Source organism: Anabas testudineus, chromosome 2 (genome assembly GCF_900324465.2).
Source record: "Anabas testudineus chromosome 2, fAnaTes1.2, whole genome shotgun sequence".
In the NCBI taxonomy this organism is placed as follows: Eukaryota; Metazoa; Chordata; class Actinopteri; order Anabantiformes; family Anabantidae; genus Anabas; species Anabas testudineus.
The window spans coordinates 24727834-24747089 of NC_046611.1; the positions used below are offsets into that span (position 1 = coordinate 24727834).

Sequence of the window (19256 nt, forward strand, 5' to 3'; positions counted from 1 at the left end):
ATATCAACCACAAGTCAACTCGATCCCTTTCAAACTCCTTCAGTTTACTTTGCATAGGGCTCCTGGCGGATCTGACAGAAATCCATCACATCACATCTTCACAGAAGCCCAGAAGTTCCTGCCAAACCACAGCTGGACAGCATGTCAAGTGAAATCTCGTATCAGCGATGTGACACCAATGCTGTGCACCATCAGGTGGGCAGTGATGCAACAGAAACTGCTCAACTGGTTCCACGGCATGCATTCCTGCAGCATTACTGGGAGGAACGCTGACAATCGTGGAAATGGCACACACCGCCTGCCTGTATAGTCCTGAATCAGTCAAGCAGGAGAGCTCTTAAGAGTGCCCTGCACTCTCAACACAGGCACAACAATGCAACACACAAGTTGAACCTCCTCGAAGCAAGCAATCCCCCATCCTGCATTATTGTCTCACATTGTCAGAGACCATCTTGTGCACTCAGTCCAAGGACCTGCCTTTATTCTCAGCTGCACAGCGAAGCCTGCGTGGATATCTAGACATTGTGTTGCCATCACTTTAGATAGGATTTTTAAGTTTTGGGGACGTTATTGAGAGGAATAGCACGACACACTGCGAGGGCTCCGGTGCATTTCTGTCGGTTTAAATGTCAAACAGCTCCCGTCAAACGCTTGGTGTGGAACTAAGCTGAGTTTATTATCAAAAGCACCTCGACAATGCACAGTGTCGCTAATCAGCAGTAACGAGAGTGGTCCCTGCACCTTCCACAAATGCAGACATGTCGTCAACTTTCCACACGCAGCAAGTAGCAAACAGGCACGGATACCATCGCAATAAATAATGGTGAAGCGCATGGCGGTGAAAACTGCCCCGACTCACTCACATAACGCTGAACACGGACTCCGACGTTCAACCAGAGAGCCTAGCCTGCAGCTAAACAGTTAGCATACTAACGAGCTAGCGCTCCTGCTACACTGGCGAACTTCGTCCGGTGTTGTGTGAACGGTCACTTGCTCACTCAGCACAAAAACAATGACATATTCAAGTATTGTGCACGCTGCATATGGTTTTACACACGACGCACACAAGACGTGTCCACGGCCGAGTGAAAAGGGCCCGCAAACATTGCAGTAAGTCGCTTGCAAGCCCGCTGTCTGAACCGTCTAATTGAGTTTGCTGCAGAAAACACTATTGACACAGGCGGCGAGCTTAGCCAAGAAGCTAACGCTTTGCTAATAAGCTAACGCCGAAGCGAGAGCCTGTGCCAGACAGACACACAGCCGAGATTGAAGACCTCGCACTTGGATCATGGATTTCACAACAAAAAAACACCGCGTCCCGTCTCTACAGGAAGCCCCGACACGTGTGTCTACTTACGATTTAATACTTTTGGCTGTGTCCTCGCTGTTAAATCCCCGTTAACAGCAGCAGCTCTGACCTTCGCGGTACTGAAACATTTCTGCTGGCTAACTGTGCCGCCATGTTACTCCTGCTCTGCAAACCAATGCTGAGTGTTTATCTGGCTGGTAGCTGCTATCCTCCCCCACAGCAAACCACATCACGGGCTCCAGCACTATCTGCTCACTTACCGCCAGGGGTTCGTCAGCAACCCTACAGCCACTTACCTGGGAGGATAAGATGACACCGTCCACTTCAGGTCCACATCGAACTGGAAACACTGGGGTGACGGCCAGGAAGAGCGCGACATGCCAGCTGCGGTGTTTCCACAGATGAACACATGTGAAGGTTTTGACACCGCCGGTGTTCAGTGACGTTCATGTGTGTGGTCGTGGTTTGAAACGTGGTCAAACTATGACTCCCATCTCAAATCAGTGTGTGGAAAACAGAAAAGAAACACTACATGTCAACACTGACACACACACACAGCCTGCACACACATGGGAATATTACCACGGCGTGTGCGCATTTAAGGTCACGAAGACTTGTGTCAGCCTATAAAATGCCACATAGAAAACAAAAAGCTGCTCAGATGAAGTGGGTTGGGGCTCGATGTCTGGATCACACTGCTGAAAGTTGACTTTGAGTGTCGCTCGGTTAGTTTCACGACATCACAGCTGCTGTAACACTCAGCACGTCGCTGTCAGTCCCCGTGAACAACGTGCAAGCCGCGTCACTTCGGCGGCTCTTTTACGTATTTGACACAGCACATCACCTAAGACTCATCACCGACACGCCGAGGCTTTAAAAAAATGAGCGTGTCCTACTTATCGAGGTCTCTTGATTTACTGTCTGGACAACTGTCCTCGCATCAAACCAGCGAGCAGGCGTTTTCTTGCTGTCGAAACTTGTGCAACAGTGACACGAAGCGGCGCAAAGCTGCAGCGTTAGTGCGCGTTTTCATCTCCATCAGTAAAAAAAAAACTGAGAAACGAAAGCCCACATTGAAATATAGCGACCACCATTTGTTCCGATTTCTCTCTTGTTGTTACTCAGCGGACATCGTAGTTTCTTGGTTTTACTAAGAGGAGAGCTTGTTCGGGACAGGCCTCCACACCACGGGCGGAATAACGGGAAAAAGGGGCCCTGGGCGCTGACAGGTGCCCCCCACCCACCACCACACCTTCAGACTGAAAATGAGACCAGCTCTTTCTGTTTCATTTGTGTCTATTTAAAAAAAAAAAATAACTGTTTATTCTTTGCCATGTTTTTAATCTCTGTGATATTCTTTAATCCTCTTCGGGTACACCTTTTCTCTCTTATCTGCAAGTGGTAATTTTTTTTTTTTTTTGTTTTGTTTTGTTTTATTTGTGGTTGTGATGTTTTTCTTTTTGGCCACATTTAATCTCTTTTTTTCACGATGTGTCTATGATAAATCTTTTTATCATAAAAGCCCCTGCTTTTTATTTTGTGTCTGGTATTTGCTGATATTTATCTTGTAATGGTTGTCGTCAGTGGTGTCAGCTCGCTTTGCAGCTATTTTGTCTCCATTTTTGTCAGCAACTCTAATTAGCATCTCTTAACTGAGCTTAGTGATTTTTGAAAAATACATATTAACACTCATTTCATGCGGAGGCTCCTGACCTCTCAGGGAATTTAACAAGATTAATTAACTCACTGTAAATATTTTAATATGTACCAGTGTATTATATCCTTGTATTATCGTTTTCTAAGTATTCTTTTTTGTGAATTTTGCAGGTTTTAGCAATAATAGACACATCATGTCATCTTTTTAAAGCTCACTTCGGTTTCTCTACAAAATATGTTTAAATGTTATTCTTTTGCACTGTCAAAACAATAAATATGTAACTGAAGACGTCAGTATTTTATTTTTGGGCACAGAGAGATGTACCAATCCTAACTTTGTATTGAAAAAGCATTCAATCTAACTGAATAAAGTATGATAAAATAGAGTAAATCAAGTGATTTACAAATGTTTTTAGGGTTTGGCTTACTGAGACTATTGCAGGGGGGGAGGCTTTTAACACCCATTTTGATTTTCTGCATACAAATACAAGTGACAAATACAAGTGAAATTCAACTATTCTCCATTTATCACTCAAACTTCTTACAATTTCCGTTAGGAAATCACTGCATCAAAATGCCAATTAAGTAAAAGGTTTACCCTCAATCTGAAACACTAATTCACTGACCTTATTTTGTCCTTTACTTTGTTTGTTTACATAAATTGTGTACAGTCAACAATATTATTAGCCAAATAACTATTTTGATTGCTCTTCTTTCAGCAAAACATTTTATTCCATCGCAGGAAAAACCCTTAGAACAAGTTGAGAAAAATCACATGCACTGCTGATATACTACTGGAGGCAACCAAGACTCACTACTGTGTACTTAGACTTAGTTAGTGGAGTTATTCTTCAGAATCAACCAACATTACCTAGGTGACCGATTATTACAATACAGCTGACGCCACTCCATAGATTGCAAATTCAATTTATGGCATGTAGGTAGGTAAAAGGCATATATCAACAGTCAATCAGGCTCATTTGGCACAGTCAATAGTGGGCAGGGGTGGAGAGGATGTCTACTGGTGAGTGGCATGATAGAAACACTGTAATTATGTCTTGCTTAATGGGTCTGTACAGTCTGTGGTGTCTTAAAAAAGCTGATTGTAACAAGACTGTGTGCAAGCTCCTCTCAATACAAGAGACGTTACAATGAGATTCATAAACTCCATGCGGTGTCTGCAAAAATGCTTCCAAAGAGGGAAAGGAGCTAGTGGCAAAGAAGAGGAGCTTAGCTTGTAGTTATAAATACATGAAAAAAGGAAACAAAACACAAACTGGAATATACACTATGTGGAGAAAAAAAAAGCATAAAATTACCTGACTTAGGAGAAACATTAAACACTGAAGCCATCATTCCTGAAATTTTAAAATTACACACTACGTATAAAACACTCCTCATCGATAGGCACTTCTTAAATAAGGTCTTTTTTTGAGTTTATTTCTGAATGTATTTTCATTTCATCCAAATGGCACAGCTGAGCAATGATTCTCAAATCAAGTCATGCTGGGCGACAGGTGACAAGCAAAAACTAAAGCATTCTGGTCCTTGAAGTCCAGCTGGGAGGTCAGTTCTGTGTGGGAGCTAAAAATGCACATAATGGTGGGAGCTGGAGGGTCTGTTGGTCTGACACAGCCACAGAGGCACAGGGAGAGATGGTTCTTTGAGAATGGGGTGAGAAGGGCTGATGGGACACTATCTATGACGACTTTTCTTTTCTTGCTCTCGGTGAATCGGCTCCATGGGAGTTCACTCCATTTACTCCATTGACTAAAAACAAAAGGCAAAACCAAGTTAGTCCCATGTAAAGAAGACTTCAACAATTTATTATGTCATACTTTGAGACTTGCTGGTTTTCTTCTCCTTCATTTGCCCTATTTGAATGTTTTGTTATACATTCTACTACTTAAATTTATAGTGAGTCAGCGTTTTTGCACTTCATTTGTCCTCGTTCCCTTACCTTTGTCTTTCTTTGATTTGCTCTTGGAAGGAACTTGTTTCTTTTTCAAGGTCTGAGCTTGGGCATGCTCTCTCCACCGACGCAGCTGAAAGTTGATAAATTTCCACATCATGAAGGCCTGAGTAAGGCAGATGGCGGCCAGGACAGTTATCCTAGTGGAGACACAGAGCAGGTAATCAAGTAAAACTTCTGCTGAAGTAAGTGTAACAACCCTCAGATTTCTATTAGTCATCAATATATAGAAATACAACTGTATATCCAACTTGTATTATTGTTTTGTTTTTCCTCTCACAATTCTTCCACAATATGTTTTGATAACTTCAGTGAAACAGATTTTGATTGTGTGTAAAGATAATCTGAGTCCAGCAGTTGAAGAAATCCTTCACTTGGCTTTCCATGTGGAGATGCCCTGTGGTTGCATCTCATACAATTTACTGGAGCTGGTGAAGAACTGCCTCCCTCTTCTACAATGGCACTCTTCCTGTGTGAATATCGAACTTGTGTCCAGAAAGACCCCCTTATTCCTTTATTCTTCAATAAATTCCTAACCTGATTTGACAGATGATGCTCATATTGCATTAAACTGTCCACTGATTCAACTGCAACTCTGCAGAGAATATTAAAATGTAACACAGAAAGCTATAGTTTAGAGCTGGGATTTTATGATCATATGAACAGTTTTGGGGAATAGTGAACTACATATAAACTACTAATGTATCTATATTTGCCGTAGTTTGCTGGTAGTTAAACTATATTCTTTTTCTTATTGTGGTTTTAAGTAGCTACCTTTTTGTTTTTACAAAATAGTTTGAATGACTTTTTCTAAGTAGCTGTAGTTAACCAGACTAGAATTCTTCCTAGTGTAGCTTTGCTGTAGTTCAACTTCTTGCAATATAAAGTCATTGGTAGCTTTCAAGCCAATTACATGCTTCCAGAGTACCTTCCCCAACACTTCTGATAAATAATAAATTGCAGATTATCTGAACAGAATTATTCCAGTTCTGTTAGAGGATTAGAAAATATTGTTTCCGGATTAGAAGTTCAATTTCTCCTCTTAGATACACTCACCGAACAAAAAGGATATTGAAGTTTCCTGCAGCCAAATCAAAGCCTTGATTTTCAGCTGTGGCGAGGCCGAAGCCAATGGTAAGGACAGACAAGGACAGCGTGAGCAGTCGTCCAAGGACAAACAAGATAGCCCATATGGTGAAACTGGAAGGGAAGAAGAAGATGCATTCAAACTTTGTCACCTTTAATACTTGAGTAAATATTTCATTGATTTGTTTTTATATGCATACAAATGGTTCACACACACACACACACACACACACACACACACACACACACACACACACACACACACACACACACACACACACACACACACACACACACACACAAACACACACACACACACAAACACACACAAACACACACAAACACACACAAACACACACACACAGTATACACACACACACACACAGAGTATACACAGAGTATACACAATCTGAAATCCTTAAAAAGGAGAAGATAAGAACTCACCCCAACTGTCTGTTCTCGTTGCTGAAGTAAACCAGACGGGAAATGTGGAAGACTAGTTCAACAAAGTAATGCAACACAAGCAGAACCAGACCCAGATGGTTCAAACTGAAAAACAGAGCAGACGTGATTCTTTTGTATTACAGATGATAGGAAAAATATATAATGTGACAATACTAGAGAGTGTTGAGCTTCAGTTCAGACAGCACACAATGCTACTTTACTTGTAACTTTCTCCTAAAAGTCATTATACAAACACATTCTGTGTAATCACACGTAATTTCAGCTTTTCTGAGACAGCGGCTCTTACTTCAGAATGTAGGCGCCTGCAATGTGAACGAGGTACAGGAAGATGTACACAAGTTGGCGTGGAATATCCTCCTAAAAAGTAAACACACGGAATGGGAGGCCAAAAATGGTCAAAATATTTACAGCAGTGTGGCTCTGCACATAGAATTAAACCAGATGAGTATGATTATTTGAAACAATGCAACATAACCAAGGAAATCAAACAGGAAATAGCCCCAGGGTGCAAACAGTAGCTACAGTACATCATACAGTGTGTTTCAAGATGACAAACACACACTTGCCTTCTTTGTCTTTTGGAAGTACAGTTCAGGGAGAGTATGTAACCAGTAACCCAGCTGACAAATGTAGTAGAATTTCATTTGGAATCTGTATGAAAGCAATAGTTAAAATGCATTAGTAGCGCAAAACCACAATAAATTAATAATAATAAATAAACACAGAGGGAAAAAATGCAGTTCCTCCCCTTTGTATTTTACATTATGCTGTGTATGGCACTTACGGCATCAGTGTGTGGGGATAGCCCTCCCACAGGGTGACTGGATTGGACAGGAAATTTTCCTACCAAGAAGGAAGTCAAATTAGTTGATGGAGCTATTAGTTTTGGGGCTTTTGTAAACAAGAACAATGTCAGTTTCACTTCAGTACGTACAGACAGCAGGATGCTTGTGCCCCAGCCAAAGGAGAATAGGTAGAATGCACTGAGCTGGCCCGACTCATTGAACTTGCTGTGCTTGGTTTTAGAGAAGTGCTTCTTCCGGTTGATTTTCTGCAAAGATGAACAACAGTAAATGGTTAACTGCTCTTAGAGATTACAGTATGGCAGAGTATTTGATTGTCTGGCTGTTTGACTTACATCCAGCACATACTCCTGGATAATGGCATGCATGATAATGGCCACAAGCATGTAGAAAAAGATTGTGGCCAAGTCTTTGATGCCATTGTGAAAGTGGCTCACAGCTGTCTCCTCTAGGCCTTCTGTAACACAAGCAGGCATAATGCAGAGTCATCACATTGACCACAATGTTAAAAAAATAAAAAATAATTATATACATGGCAATCTATTAATGCCAGCTGCCTCCAGCTTGCACAAGGTTTTGATCCTTAACATGAACTGCCACGCCAAGTGATTTACATGTTTAATAACTTTAATTCCTGAGGCAAGGTGTTTGCAATACTGAGTCTCGACGGTGCAGTATTACACCACAGTGAAAATGCCAGTCATAGTGTATTTCAGCACAATCATTTTCACACGCCCAGACTCTGTCTTTCTAAACCTGCACATTATCTCTACAGCCTCCAACTTAACATCTGTGAACCAAAGAGGAATATGTGTTGTAAGTCAAGAGAAAAAGATAAAAACAAACTGTTTGAAAAAGCCTGAACCAATGCTTTATGAACCCACATAAAGAAATTAATCCAATCATCTATAAAAGTCAGCAACAGTAATGAAAAAACACAATGGTATTATTGAATGTGTTTGACTGCAACGAGATTTAGGCGCTACAGGTTGTTTGTCTTATTAGATACAGCCTGTAAATAAGTTACAGAACTGAGTAAGTGGTAAGGTCTCTCTGATAAGAACTGAATTGCCAGCTTGAAGCCTGCAAACATCCAGGTTGTACAACAGAGTCCGAATAAGCTCTGTGGTCGTACACTCTTTCAACAGTGTCTGTGAAGTCGGCTAAGAATTTGTTAACCTTGAAATGAGCAAGACTTGAATTGAGAGGCCTATATTACACCTTAGCCCAAATTTGCCTGGCACAACCTTGCCACAAGAGAACTTTATAAATCAGACAGACTAAATTTAGCTCCAAAGGAGAGAGAGAGAGAGAGAAAAAAAAAGAGAGCTCTCAAATGGGTTTATGTAAGGCCACACAAGTACCGCTCTAGAATCCAAATGAGAGGCTTCCAGCAAGACAACGCTGAGAGAATACTTGCGCTATTAATCTTAAAACACATCATCTGTTGTTGCCACCACCACCAAGTCTTTTACAGTCGCAATTTAGTCCTTAACTTACCATTTGTTGATATGGTGACATTGTACTGAACAGTTATGAATAACACTGCAAACCTTGAGGTGACCTGTGTACAAAGACATAAAAAAAGAGAAGTAATTAGAGCGTGCACGTATGTCACTTCAGAATCAGACAAATCTGCAATTATCTATTTTTACTACAAAGTCAAAACATTTTACACTCTTGAATCACAGCATTTACATATCACTGCATCCCAGCAAGGTCTGTAATAGAGTAGTGCAAGTGAGACTTAAGTCAACATACTGTTTTTAATATCACTAAATTCTTTATCTTAGTAGAGGCTGATCCCCTAATACTACAAAACCATATGGATATTATGCACTATTATTAACACATTTCAACTACTTTTATAAAAAAGAATATTGTATATTATTTTGTATTTAATGTACATATGTATAGGAATATACTGCAGGCTTTTAAAGCTATCTTTGTGAATAAAAACAATCATCAATATATTTAGATATGGGCAAGACAAGTGGAGGCTGAATAAAGTTTATAAACCAGCAACTGTTCTGGAGAAGCAGCAGAAAAAGCGGATTAATCACTTTATCAACTCCAAATAATAAAGATATAACCGGAAGTCGAGGGTTCCTCCTTCAAAACAAAAGCGCTACGTAGGCAACAGCTGCATATTAAATGCCAGACACTGGTGCACTGTGCAACTAAAATCTAAGCGTCAGACACAAACGACAAATCTGAAATGCTGCCATCGCCGCCCTGAGAATTACAGCTGTTACTACAATGACAACTGTGGACGTTTTACTTTGTAAAAGGAAGCAGTTCTTGTTATGGCCGACGTGACGCTAATGGCGCCGCTTTTCAGTGAGCGCAGAACATGCTTAAAAATCAGACACAAATGTGTGTGAAAGTCGGCCAGCGTGGAGCCCAGAGAGGCTCACGTTGCGTGAAAGGAGTGCGGTCGACGTCCCGCAGCGTCGACTCACGTTTATAAGGCTGTTTGCCTCCAAGGACAACTTTGAGTTTTGGTGCAAGCGGGTTTGTGAGCTGACAGCCCCGTGAGTCGCTGTGTGATTGCCACGTAACACATCTACGCATAAACTGACCAAGTCGAAAGTGTTGCACAACAATGCAAACACCGAGAGCGACAGAGTTTTTCCAGAGCTGCCGACGTGCTGCCAGGTGTCTCTGAATCACGTTGCACATCGTGAACTTTGTTTTTATGACCGAGCCGCAGGCCTGCGGACGAAGGATTTGAAATATCGATCTCACCATGGGAAGCACCCAGTTGGAAACAAGTTCCCTCGTCGCCTTGTTAACACCATTAAACCTTAATGAAAGCCTAATGCATGTCCGACAGGAAGCACGAGTGAGGCCACTGTTCACAGAAAACTTTCGATCACAGGAGGAAGTAGTTCGTGTCAAGAATAGATGTGACAGCCATGTCGCTTTCCCAGGAAACTGATGGGGAGTGCTGGGCATCCAGTGCACCGGGGGTCGGTCCACTGTGCCAGCCGGGCATCCCCCCACATGAGCAGCAGAGAAAAGCCATTCAACATGTGTACGGGAACTCACCTCAAACATCAGCCCGAGCAGGAAAACCATAGCAACACAGGAAACAATGTCTGCATGGTTTTGGATGACAAACTCATGGCTCAGCACCGGCGGGTTCTTGGTAGTTTTTTTCCGGATCCCCATGTCGACGCGGCTCTGTCAAACTTTTGCTTGACGCGGCGCAGATGTAGTCGGTTTCTAACAGATGGGTTTATTATCCGTGGGTACGAGACGACACCGCACGATTCCCCTGCTTCCTTCGAGCACAGGGTCAGACTGAAATTGAATGGCGTGTCACTCTTCTGCTGGTGGGAGGGTCCACAGAGAGAGAGCTGCTGCTGCGCCTGAGCGGCGACTCTCTTTACGCACAGGAGACAAACAGCTGGAGCCCTCTGTCGCCGCCTAGAGGTTTGGAGGGTGAGGAGCACGCCCCACGTCTAAATGCCTGTATTCTGGATTTTAGAAATATAATAATATAATACTCAAGTACTGTATTGAAGTACATGTTTGAGGTCATTGTACTTAGTTGTAGTTACATTTTGTAGACATAGTTTTTTATAAAAATAAACCATTTTAAACAACACAGATATTATGATGGATTAAACCCCTGTTAGTACACAAAGGGGTTAAAGCCCACTGCACTTTAGCCCTTTTTTTCTTTCACACTATGTCTCTACAGCAACAAACATCTTTGTTCCTTGCTTTTTTATGAGTGACTATGAAACGCGTTTGCCATAATTTTCATATTTTAAAACCTGTCAGACAAAGGAGGACGTGACAGCATCACGATGGAGCATATACGTAATGTATACGTGGTGCTTTACTTGTACTTGTCGTGGAGTATTTGGAGATCTTCGGGCTTGTCAGAGATTCCGTTTTGGGGATCACATGTCTGAACTACAGTCTTAGAAGGTCTGGAGAGGGTTTCCACATGCGTCGCCAGAAAACAAACATATAGCCTCACACATGCAGTACAAGCATTTAAAATGCACACAGAACTAAATGGAGATTTTTTTATCCCCCTGTGGCCACGTTAACAAAAACTACAACAAATAAATCAAACACATCCTTGAATTGATTGAAATGCAAGTTGAATTAGGCCACACATTAAGGAATTTCTTATAAAGGACACACAAAGCAAAGCTACTTGTGATGTATCACATGGTCATATAGTCCATATGGTGAACCAGTAAAGTTGGTGTTAGGCCATACAAGCATTTAGTTGCTAGAGATTAAAGTTAAGTTAAAAAATATTTATCTTAAAAAATATAAGTTCTACATAGTTCCTGATCCCTAACTTCCCCAACTTACTGTAAGTACTTCATTTACAGGAACTGCTACCGTTCAAGGTCTAACCTCACCCTCGTCTCCCTCTGGGTTCACAGCAGCTGAAGTGAAATAACATTTCGTCACTGGCTGACTCATGTTTAGTCCATTCAAAATATTTCTGTGGTGAAAAGGAAGTAAGGCTGTGACTTGGAATTTCAACGTGTCACCCAAATACATCTGTACACACCTTAAGTCCATGGGAACACAAAAGGCTATCTATTATGTAATTCCATTTATCTGCCTTCACTCTATTAGTTCACAGTCTGTAAGGTGGAGCTTGTCATGAGCTTCAAGCAAAGAGAAGCGAAATGCCACGTGCAGAAACACTTACTTCTATGCCTTTACACAGCTGTTTACCATGGCCAAATAACACTGGTAAGTATTTTTGTGTTTTACTGTAGTTGGAGGTTTGCGGGATGCCGTCCATTGATACTTGATCATTGAAGTAATGTATCGCAATCAAATTGAGATTTGTAAGTGATCTCAGAACATAGCAGAATGTAAATATCTTAGATTTTTGTTAAAGTGGAGATAATATTAATCTCATTTTGACACTGTGAATGAATTAGTTTGGCTCCTGATTACTGTGTTATCAGTAGTATTTAGAAATAGGAGCATCTCACCACCAGTTTATATTTATGTTGGAGCCAGAGGATGAAGAGTGACCTCACTTGTGACCATGCAATGATTCAGTAAATCTTATAAACGTCATTTTGTCAGTAGTATGAAAAAAAAATCACATTCTAAATGAGCATGATCATTTAAGCATTGTAATGTCAGGTGTTTATGACAGAGCTCAAAGGGCAGGAGAAGTGTGACACAACAGCTGACTACAATCACATTGCATTTCAAAATTTCAAATGCTCCTTAATGCTTTTGCAGATTAGACACAATGGCAACTGAAATACTGGGGTCCAAAACGAAACTATCCAAAGCAGGTTTTCCTCAGAAACGTCCAATCAGAACGGAGCGACCACAAGCAGCCACTCTTCTACTTCCAGTACAGAGCGGAGCGTCTCAGCAGCACCTTAAACTGCTTTAAGTCAGTTGAAGCTGTAAAAAAATGTAAGTTCATCTGCTGCCTTAACAATATCACTGAACTTAGATTTAATGGTTTGTTTAAAGTTATTTTCTATTATTATAATAATTCTATTATTAAATTCCTTTATGTTTTACAGTGCGACGACAAAATGTCTCACTCAGTCGTTCAGTTCACTAAGCTGCGATGGTTATTAACCATTGGTGGACTCGTCTTGAATGTGGTGGACATTTTGACAGACACGCTACTGGCTCTGAAATATTTTCAAGAGAAGGAATATGTCTGGACTGGGCTCACTGTGGTGTTTGTCCTCGCTGGACAAGTGGTGACTCAGAGCTTCAGCTATGCCTGGTACTGCGACGACCTGAGTGATGTTCAGACAAACCCAGAAGGAAGAGAGACAATAGCAGGAATGTCCAAATGCGACCTAACTGTCTTCCACCTAATTGGCGGGGGCATCTTCACCAGGTAAGGAGTGAACATCAGATGATGCCTGTGATTGACTGTGAGCGCTGCAGTTTAATAAAAAGGCACTTAATGCTTGCCGTTGCTGTAAAATCTGCACAAAACCATGAGGTACTTCTTTAGGCTACGACAAGATCTTTGTGACTGACAATGTGCAGAATGCCAATCACGCACAGTGGCATGCTGTGCAAAGGGAATGTGCAAAGTGGAAGAGCCACATTTAAGCTCTGCAGTGTAATGTTAGGATAGAGGCGTCCAAACGCATCATCGCCGCGGCAGAAAGTGATGACTCAGTATGATGACTACATGACAACAACTTGTTTGAATTAGCTTTCACTGTGATTGACTTGTTGCCAGGTATTACCACCTACTGAAGGAGGGATTTAAAGAGATTTGGGCAACAACAAACTACCATACAGTGGAACAGAGGATGGTTGTGCACCACCGTCTGTTTTGCTTGGCCACTGATCTGAGCATGCTCAGACTGTTTGAGGCTTTCTTGGAGAGTGTCCCTCAACTTCTTCTACAACTATACATAGTGCTGAGCCAGGACAAGCACTCAATTATGCAATGTAAGTGCAGTAACTGAGATGCTACCAAATGTTCTGCATATTTTATATTTAGATGATTGTTATGTAAATGACCTATCCATTTGTTTCAGTTTTGTCCATGGCTTTCTCCTTCCTAAACGTTGCCTGGACCCTGGTGGACTATCGCCGCTGCTTACGCAGATCCCTCCCACATATCAGGGAGATGCCCTCTGGCCTCCCCACTGCAATCTACCTCCTCTATAAACTTTGTACCATTACTAGTCACGTCCTCAGCTATAGCCTCCTCCTCGTGCTGAGCACCTACAGCTTAATAGCCCTCGCCATCATCTGGCTGTTGGGAACAACCTGGACACACCTTCAGAAAACCAGCTTCTGTTCATCCAAATGCAATGAGCTCTTCTACCAGGCGGTCACAGGAGTCATCCTGACATTCACCTTTTTCAACGTGAAAGGACAGAACACCAAAGTCGACATGATCCTCTATTATATTTTCCACTCTGTTATAAACATTATGGCTCCATCACTGCTGGCTTTGTTGAAACCAGATTTGCAGACAGCCACGTTTTTTCTGACTGTCAGTGGTTTAATCATCGGAGGCTCACTGTTAGGGCTGCTGAGTCTTGTGTTGTACTACCTCTTTCTGCATCCCAAGGAGAACTTGCGTCAGGCAGATGAAGTGGATGGCGTGGGAATAGAAACAGGGACCACAAATAGAATAATGAACTTTTTACAACCTTGATTCTAGTCCTTGTGATTATAGTGCAGAGACACATACACACTTACTGTGTCTCTGAAAGACTGTACCACACCATTATCCTCATATTGTGCATACAATTAATTAAATGTATGTTGATGTATCAGTTAATATAATTACTTAGTTTTATTTATTCTTGTTTTGATAAAAACAAATGCTTGAATATTATGCATTTGTTTTGACATCTGATAATTTAAGTCAATTAAATCCATGTAAGCCCAGTCTCCTAATGGACATCAGATATAATTATTTAGTCGATTATATATTGTAATTAATTCAGTTAAAGTGAAATTTTTATTGTTGCTGGCTGCAACTGATAATTCTCTTTAAGCCTGTAACACACATGTTCAACACAGGATGGCGTTATTGTCTAGGTGGATTTATTCAGAACACATGCAACAATATTTCCCTTAGTATTTTCAGTGCCACATTGGATATATTCTCACAATAATTAAGTGTTTGTTATGTCGATATTTAAATTCTAAACTGTAATGGTATGACATATCTTTTAGGTTTAGATGCATTCGGACTCTTCTTTTCCCTGAACGTGTCATATTTTGTTAGTTTTAACTACCTTATCTCACCTTCTCTTCTCCAGAAATCTCTCTTGAGATTGACATTAATAGTAAATGATACAAAAAATGCTTAGTTAAACAGAAATTAAACAGCAGAATCTGGTAAAAAAACAATGTAGTGTGAACACTGCTGACCAGCACAGGCTTAAATTGAATTTATCCTATTTAAAGTGCATGTCCTACTACCACCTTCATCTTACTGACGGTGAGTTTAACTATAGTTATCAGCTACCACACTAATGATTCTTGTTCTAATGTTTAGAAAATCAAAGGTGGCAACTCAATATTTACCTCGCCTCAGAAACGATGAACACAGGGGTCATGGATGAGCTAACTAGAAAAAACAAACCAGTTCTAATTTTGTTTTGACTACCAGCAAAATACTGTGAGTCAGGTCGGAGAACAGAGGATGCTATTTCTTCCTGGCTGTGGCAGAGGTGGGGAGGGTGGCTGTGCTCGGCTGGTCCAGTGTGAGCTCACCTGGGAGGAACGCTGAGAAACCACAGCACAATGCTTCTTGGCTCTCTTGGATGCATGCAGCCTCCCCCCTCTCTTCCCTTAATTTAGCCAAACTCTGAGCTTTCTGAGTTGTTTACTCCAAGAGGCCACTTTAACTTTCATCTGTCAGTTGTGCTCTGTCAGCGGCACCCCATAAAAGGACAAATTTAAGGGAACAACTTGTGTTGGAGAGGAAATGAATCACTGCCAGGTAGACACCCCACGGAATCCAGTTTTACTGTGGAGCTGTGATGGACACACTCTAACTCTTTGATTATTATCTATGAAATAGATAACAGTATGTGTGTGTATGTGTGTGTTATTTATTCCATCCAGTAAATAGACAGAATACCGCTGATTGCCTAATTTGGGAACCAAAAGGTGGATATTGCACCTGTGGGTATGACTTATTCTTAAGGAGGAAATAAGATGACTTCATCCTTTGAATTTCAGATGATAGATGCTCCCCTCTCTCCTCTCTACTGTATATTTCTTTGGGTTGAGTAGACTAATGCAATGTAAACCTGCCAAAGGGGCTTTTATTGGGAGAGGATGCATGCATGCTGAGCTGGAGTCTTAGGCAGTCTCTCTGTCTATGTCTTCCTTTGCTTTGTCCAACTACACATACTTTTGGTTGCGACTTGCCAGTAAAGCACTGCCAGAGTCCAGTCACAAGCCATTGAGATGAAATGTGTTGAGTAATGTATTACCTCCCTCTCTCTAGGAGAAAACAAACAGAGAGAAGTCTGGCGATGACAAACTCTGTAAGTTGCACTTTTGGTACTGAGAGCTTAATACCCAGTCATCAAACTATGATCTCTCATCTCACTGTAATATACCTCCACTAGGGCTGGAGAGCATGGTGCGAATCTGAGAAACTAATAGTAAGTCAAAGTTGATGATAGGCAAAAGTGCAAGATAAATATCAAAAACACTGCGAGCCAGAAGACAGAAAACACGTCTACTGTATCTCATCACTCACATACAGTTGCACAGATGGGAAGTGCAAAGCCATGTGAGCTCACACTGCCATCGCTGTCAGCAGCTCAGTTTTGTCGGACACAACGGCGATCTGCGTCCACATGCAACAACCTTGACCACTGACATCTCCATAACCACTTTGCAGACTTTGCACCACTTCTCATCCTTTTGTTTTCTATCATCACACTGTGTTACAACAGTTCATGGAGGAGGGGGGAGAGTATTCTTGGCGTACGCCATCGCCGCAATTTATACAGACACAATAAACCCAGAGAGTCTGGCTGTTTTTCATTAGGGCTTCAAAGTCCATATAAACCATGATTAATGAAGTCCTGAGATGCAGTATGTCTTTAATTATTATGACTTGACTGTTGCACCAACGCCTCAGTTGCATTAGCAATATTGGCGATCTGTAAATGTCTGCCTGGATCATTCTGACATGGCAGCTTTGCTTGATTCTTGGAGAATTCCCCAAATGTGGAGGAACGAGGGAGGGGAGTGATGCAAACTCCCTTTCTGCAATGGCACAGAGGTTTCTTTAATCAATGTACGTGCACACTTACAAATTAGTTTGGGCAGTGACAGATTGGAGAACAGGCAGAGGATAATTACATACAGTGGGCTGGTGTGTGTGATCACAGCGTAGCATTGCATTACCAAGGGGGTTCTGTAAATAAAGTCCTAATGCCATGAATGAGGATATTGTAAAGTGCATTATCCTGACTACAATAGTTCCACCATTGTTACTATTTGGACGTCTGCTCCGGAATAGCTGTTGGTGTAGTATGACAGGAATTAAAACAACAAAGTCAATCTAGGCTTAGGCAGAAAATGCTAGAGATGAGGTCAGTTGTTACCATAAATCTGACATAAGGCATCAATTACTCGCAGTGACTAGTCATAGATGATTAGGTATAAGTAGGGTATATCTGTATTCTCTGGGGATTTAAAGGAACTGTCATGGAATATGTGTCCGTTTTTTATTTTTGAGTTATTTAGGAGCCCCACCCACACAGTAGGTTCAACACCGGAGTGCCAGGCCGATACCTTTTGAGAAAGCATCACAAAAAGATTTTTATAGGGAGTTTCTGTCATCATACAATAAGAGGACTACTGCTGTGCACACAGTGACACAGTTTGACCTAAATGCTAACAGGAGGATGTTAACACTGTTGAAGTTTATCATGTAGCATCCCAACATTTGCTGTACAAAACTATTAGGAATACCCGTATCATCTGTAAAACAAGACATTGCTAGCATGCTGTAATATTCACTGTGCTTGAATATCCTTTTACCCCATTTGAAATAGGTTTTTTGAACAGTTACCAATATTTTTTCTCACTGAACACTGACAAGTGGGAGACTGAAACAACCACAGACTCCCAGTTGTCCTCAGAGCAGCTCCACTGGGGCAGTTGTGTTTAGTGTTATTTGGTCATTTAATTATAGCATGTTTAAGAAGTATAAGAAGTGCAACATGCAGTGTATTCAGAATTTGCCAGCTATTCCACTTGTCTGGCCAAGGATTTTTTTTAAATGCACAAACAGCTGACTATAAAATAAATGCTTAAAAAAGCAACTTTATTAGCAATGATCATTATTATCATTATCATCAGCCTTCTCGCAATAAGACGAGTCACCTTTAAAGGACTGTGGGAGTAATGAAAAAAAGCACAGCTCTGTACTCTGCATCTTGTCTCGGCAATGAGATGCAGAAACAAAGAGAAAAAAGGAAGCTCATTTGTATAATCCTCATTTAGTGCAGGCGGTTTCTATTTCACAGTCATGGACAATCAGTGAGCACTAACATAATAGTGCTACCCATCCTAGCCCTCACACACAGCCTGTCTCATGCAGACATACACACAGATAGAAAACAGAAGCCATGTTTGCTTTGGGCATGCTCCCACAGCATACAGGATGATGGATTATAGAGTGTTCCTGTTTATTTATGCTATGCTGGGTAGAGGAATATGGGCAAAGACCTCATGCATACAGCCTATGTATGGCAAATACAATCAACCGTAAAATAAGATTGCATATTATGAATGAGGAATGGGTTCAAGCATATATATACACGCACACACACACAGGGAGTCTACTGGGCTGCAATCAAACGCACACATACTAGTGTTTTTGCAGGGGAAGCTTGTCTTGATTAACCTGGCCGGGGGAACCCGACATGTTTTTCCCTTTTACGTCATGGCCTGTTCCCTGAGTGGCTCAGTGGAAGCCATCAATTCTAGTTTGTCTGCAGTTTGTCTGTTTGAATTTTTTGCTAATCTGTATTATTCATTGATGGGCTATTTGCCTTGTACAGGAAGTGCTGAGGGAAGACCGTTGTGATATTTTTTACTCAGACATCATGCATCACTCCCTCTGCCCCGTGCCTCTAAGAAAGAAAGTTTCTTGTGTTTTGAAATTTTTATAATTGTACAAGTAAAACATTTTATTTGGCCATCCAATAAAAACATTATTTCACTAAGTGCTGGAGAAGCGGCGGATTATCAGCATCATCCATGAAAACAGTAAGAACATGCACAAAACATGTGATTGTGTGACTGTGGGGGACAAATGTTTTTCTCTCATGCACTCTCTCACTGAGCTGCATACACTACAGCTTATCACCCTCTTGACAATTTTCAAGTATCAGAAGGTCCATCGAGCTTGAGTGGAGGAAAAGATGCTGTGCCTGATTATGACAAGAGGTCAGGTCTTTGATGCTGGCATGGTGAAATTTGT

The 19256-nt window shown here is 41.3% G+C and overlaps 3 protein-coding genes across 13 annotated transcripts in view; 1 reads left to right on the plus strand and 2 right to left on the minus strand.

The window, feature by feature from the left end:
* The window catches only part of ncoa2 (nuclear receptor coactivator 2), a 50501-nt gene extending 47817 nt beyond the window's left edge, over positions 1 to 2684 (minus strand). For 5 of the 8 annotated variants that reach the window (XM_026361672.1, XM_026361670.1, XM_026361674.1 and 2 more), the window contains exon 1: positions 1358 to 1586. The gene's annotated coding sequence lies outside the window, so the exon portion shown is untranslated. The other 3 variants (XM_026361673.1, XM_026361671.1, XM_026361669.1) reach the window with 1 other exon arrangement.
* Positions 2685 to 3675: 991 nt separating this feature from the next.
* tram1 (translocation associated membrane protein 1) lies at positions 3676 to 10609 on the minus strand. The gene is made up of 11 exons (XM_026362994.1): positions 10343 to 10609; positions 8792 to 8855; positions 7627 to 7748; positions 7423 to 7539; positions 7273 to 7331; positions 7055 to 7139; positions 6775 to 6845; positions 6468 to 6572; positions 5994 to 6137; positions 4926 to 5077; positions 3676 to 4735 (listed from the first exon to the last, which is right to left on the minus strand). The coding sequence occupies exons 1-11, from the start codon at positions 10463 to 10465 to the stop codon at positions 4665 to 4667; spliced, it is 1113 nt and encodes a 370-aa protein (XP_026218779.1). The 5' UTR covers positions 10466 to 10609; the 3' UTR covers positions 3676 to 4664.
* An 87-nt stretch (positions 10610 to 10696) lies between these two features.
* xkr9 (XK, Kell blood group complex subunit-related family, member 9) lies at positions 10697 to 14664 on the plus strand. Of its 4 annotated transcripts, none has more exons than XM_026362993.1 (5): positions 10697 to 10738; positions 12538 to 12715; positions 12829 to 13157; positions 13512 to 13726; positions 13816 to 14664. In XM_026362993.1, exons 3-5 carry the CDS (start codon positions 12841 to 12843, stop codon positions 14442 to 14444), a joined length of 1161 nt encoding a protein of 386 aa, XP_026218778.1. In that variant the 5' UTR covers positions 10697 to 10738; positions 12538 to 12715; positions 12829 to 12840; the 3' UTR covers positions 14445 to 14664. The 4 variants fall into 4 exon arrangements, with proteins under 4 accessions (XP_026218778.1, XP_026218776.1, XP_026218777.1 ...); XM_026362991.1 differs by lacking the exon at positions 10697 to 10738 and adding an exon at positions 10867 to 12025 and having other exon boundaries at positions 12533 to 12715; XM_026362992.1 differs by lacking the exon at positions 10697 to 10738 and adding an exon at positions 10867 to 12025.
* Positions 14665 to 19256: the final 4592 nt, after the last annotated feature.

Excerpts from the sequence above, each read along its gene's own strand:
- tram1 (XM_026362994.1), bottom strand. The coding sequence starts at position 10,465 with ATGGGGATCCGGAAAAAAACTACCAAGAACCCGCCGGTGCTGAGCCAT. Across the intron at positions 8,856-10,342 it reads TGCTCGGGCTGATGTTTGAG|GTCACCTCAAGGTTTGCAGT; the intron begins GTGAGTTCCCGT and ends CTTTGTACACAG. Across the intron at positions 5,078-5,993 it reads TTCAATATCCTTTTTGTTCG|GATAACTGTCCTGGCCGCCA; the intron begins GTGAGTGTATCT and ends TGTCTCCACTAG.
- xkr9 (XM_026362993.1), top strand. The coding sequence starts at position 12,841 with ATGTCTCACTCAGTCGTTCAGTTCACTAAGCTGCGATGGTTATTAACC. Across the intron at positions 13,158-13,511 it reads GGCGGGGGCATCTTCACCAG|GTATTACCACCTACTGAAGG; the intron begins GTAAGGAGTGAA and ends ACTTGTTGCCAG. Across the intron at positions 13,727-13,815 it reads CAAGCACTCAATTATGCAAT|TTTTGTCCATGGCTTTCTCC; the intron begins GTAAGTGCAGTA and ends CATTTGTTTCAG.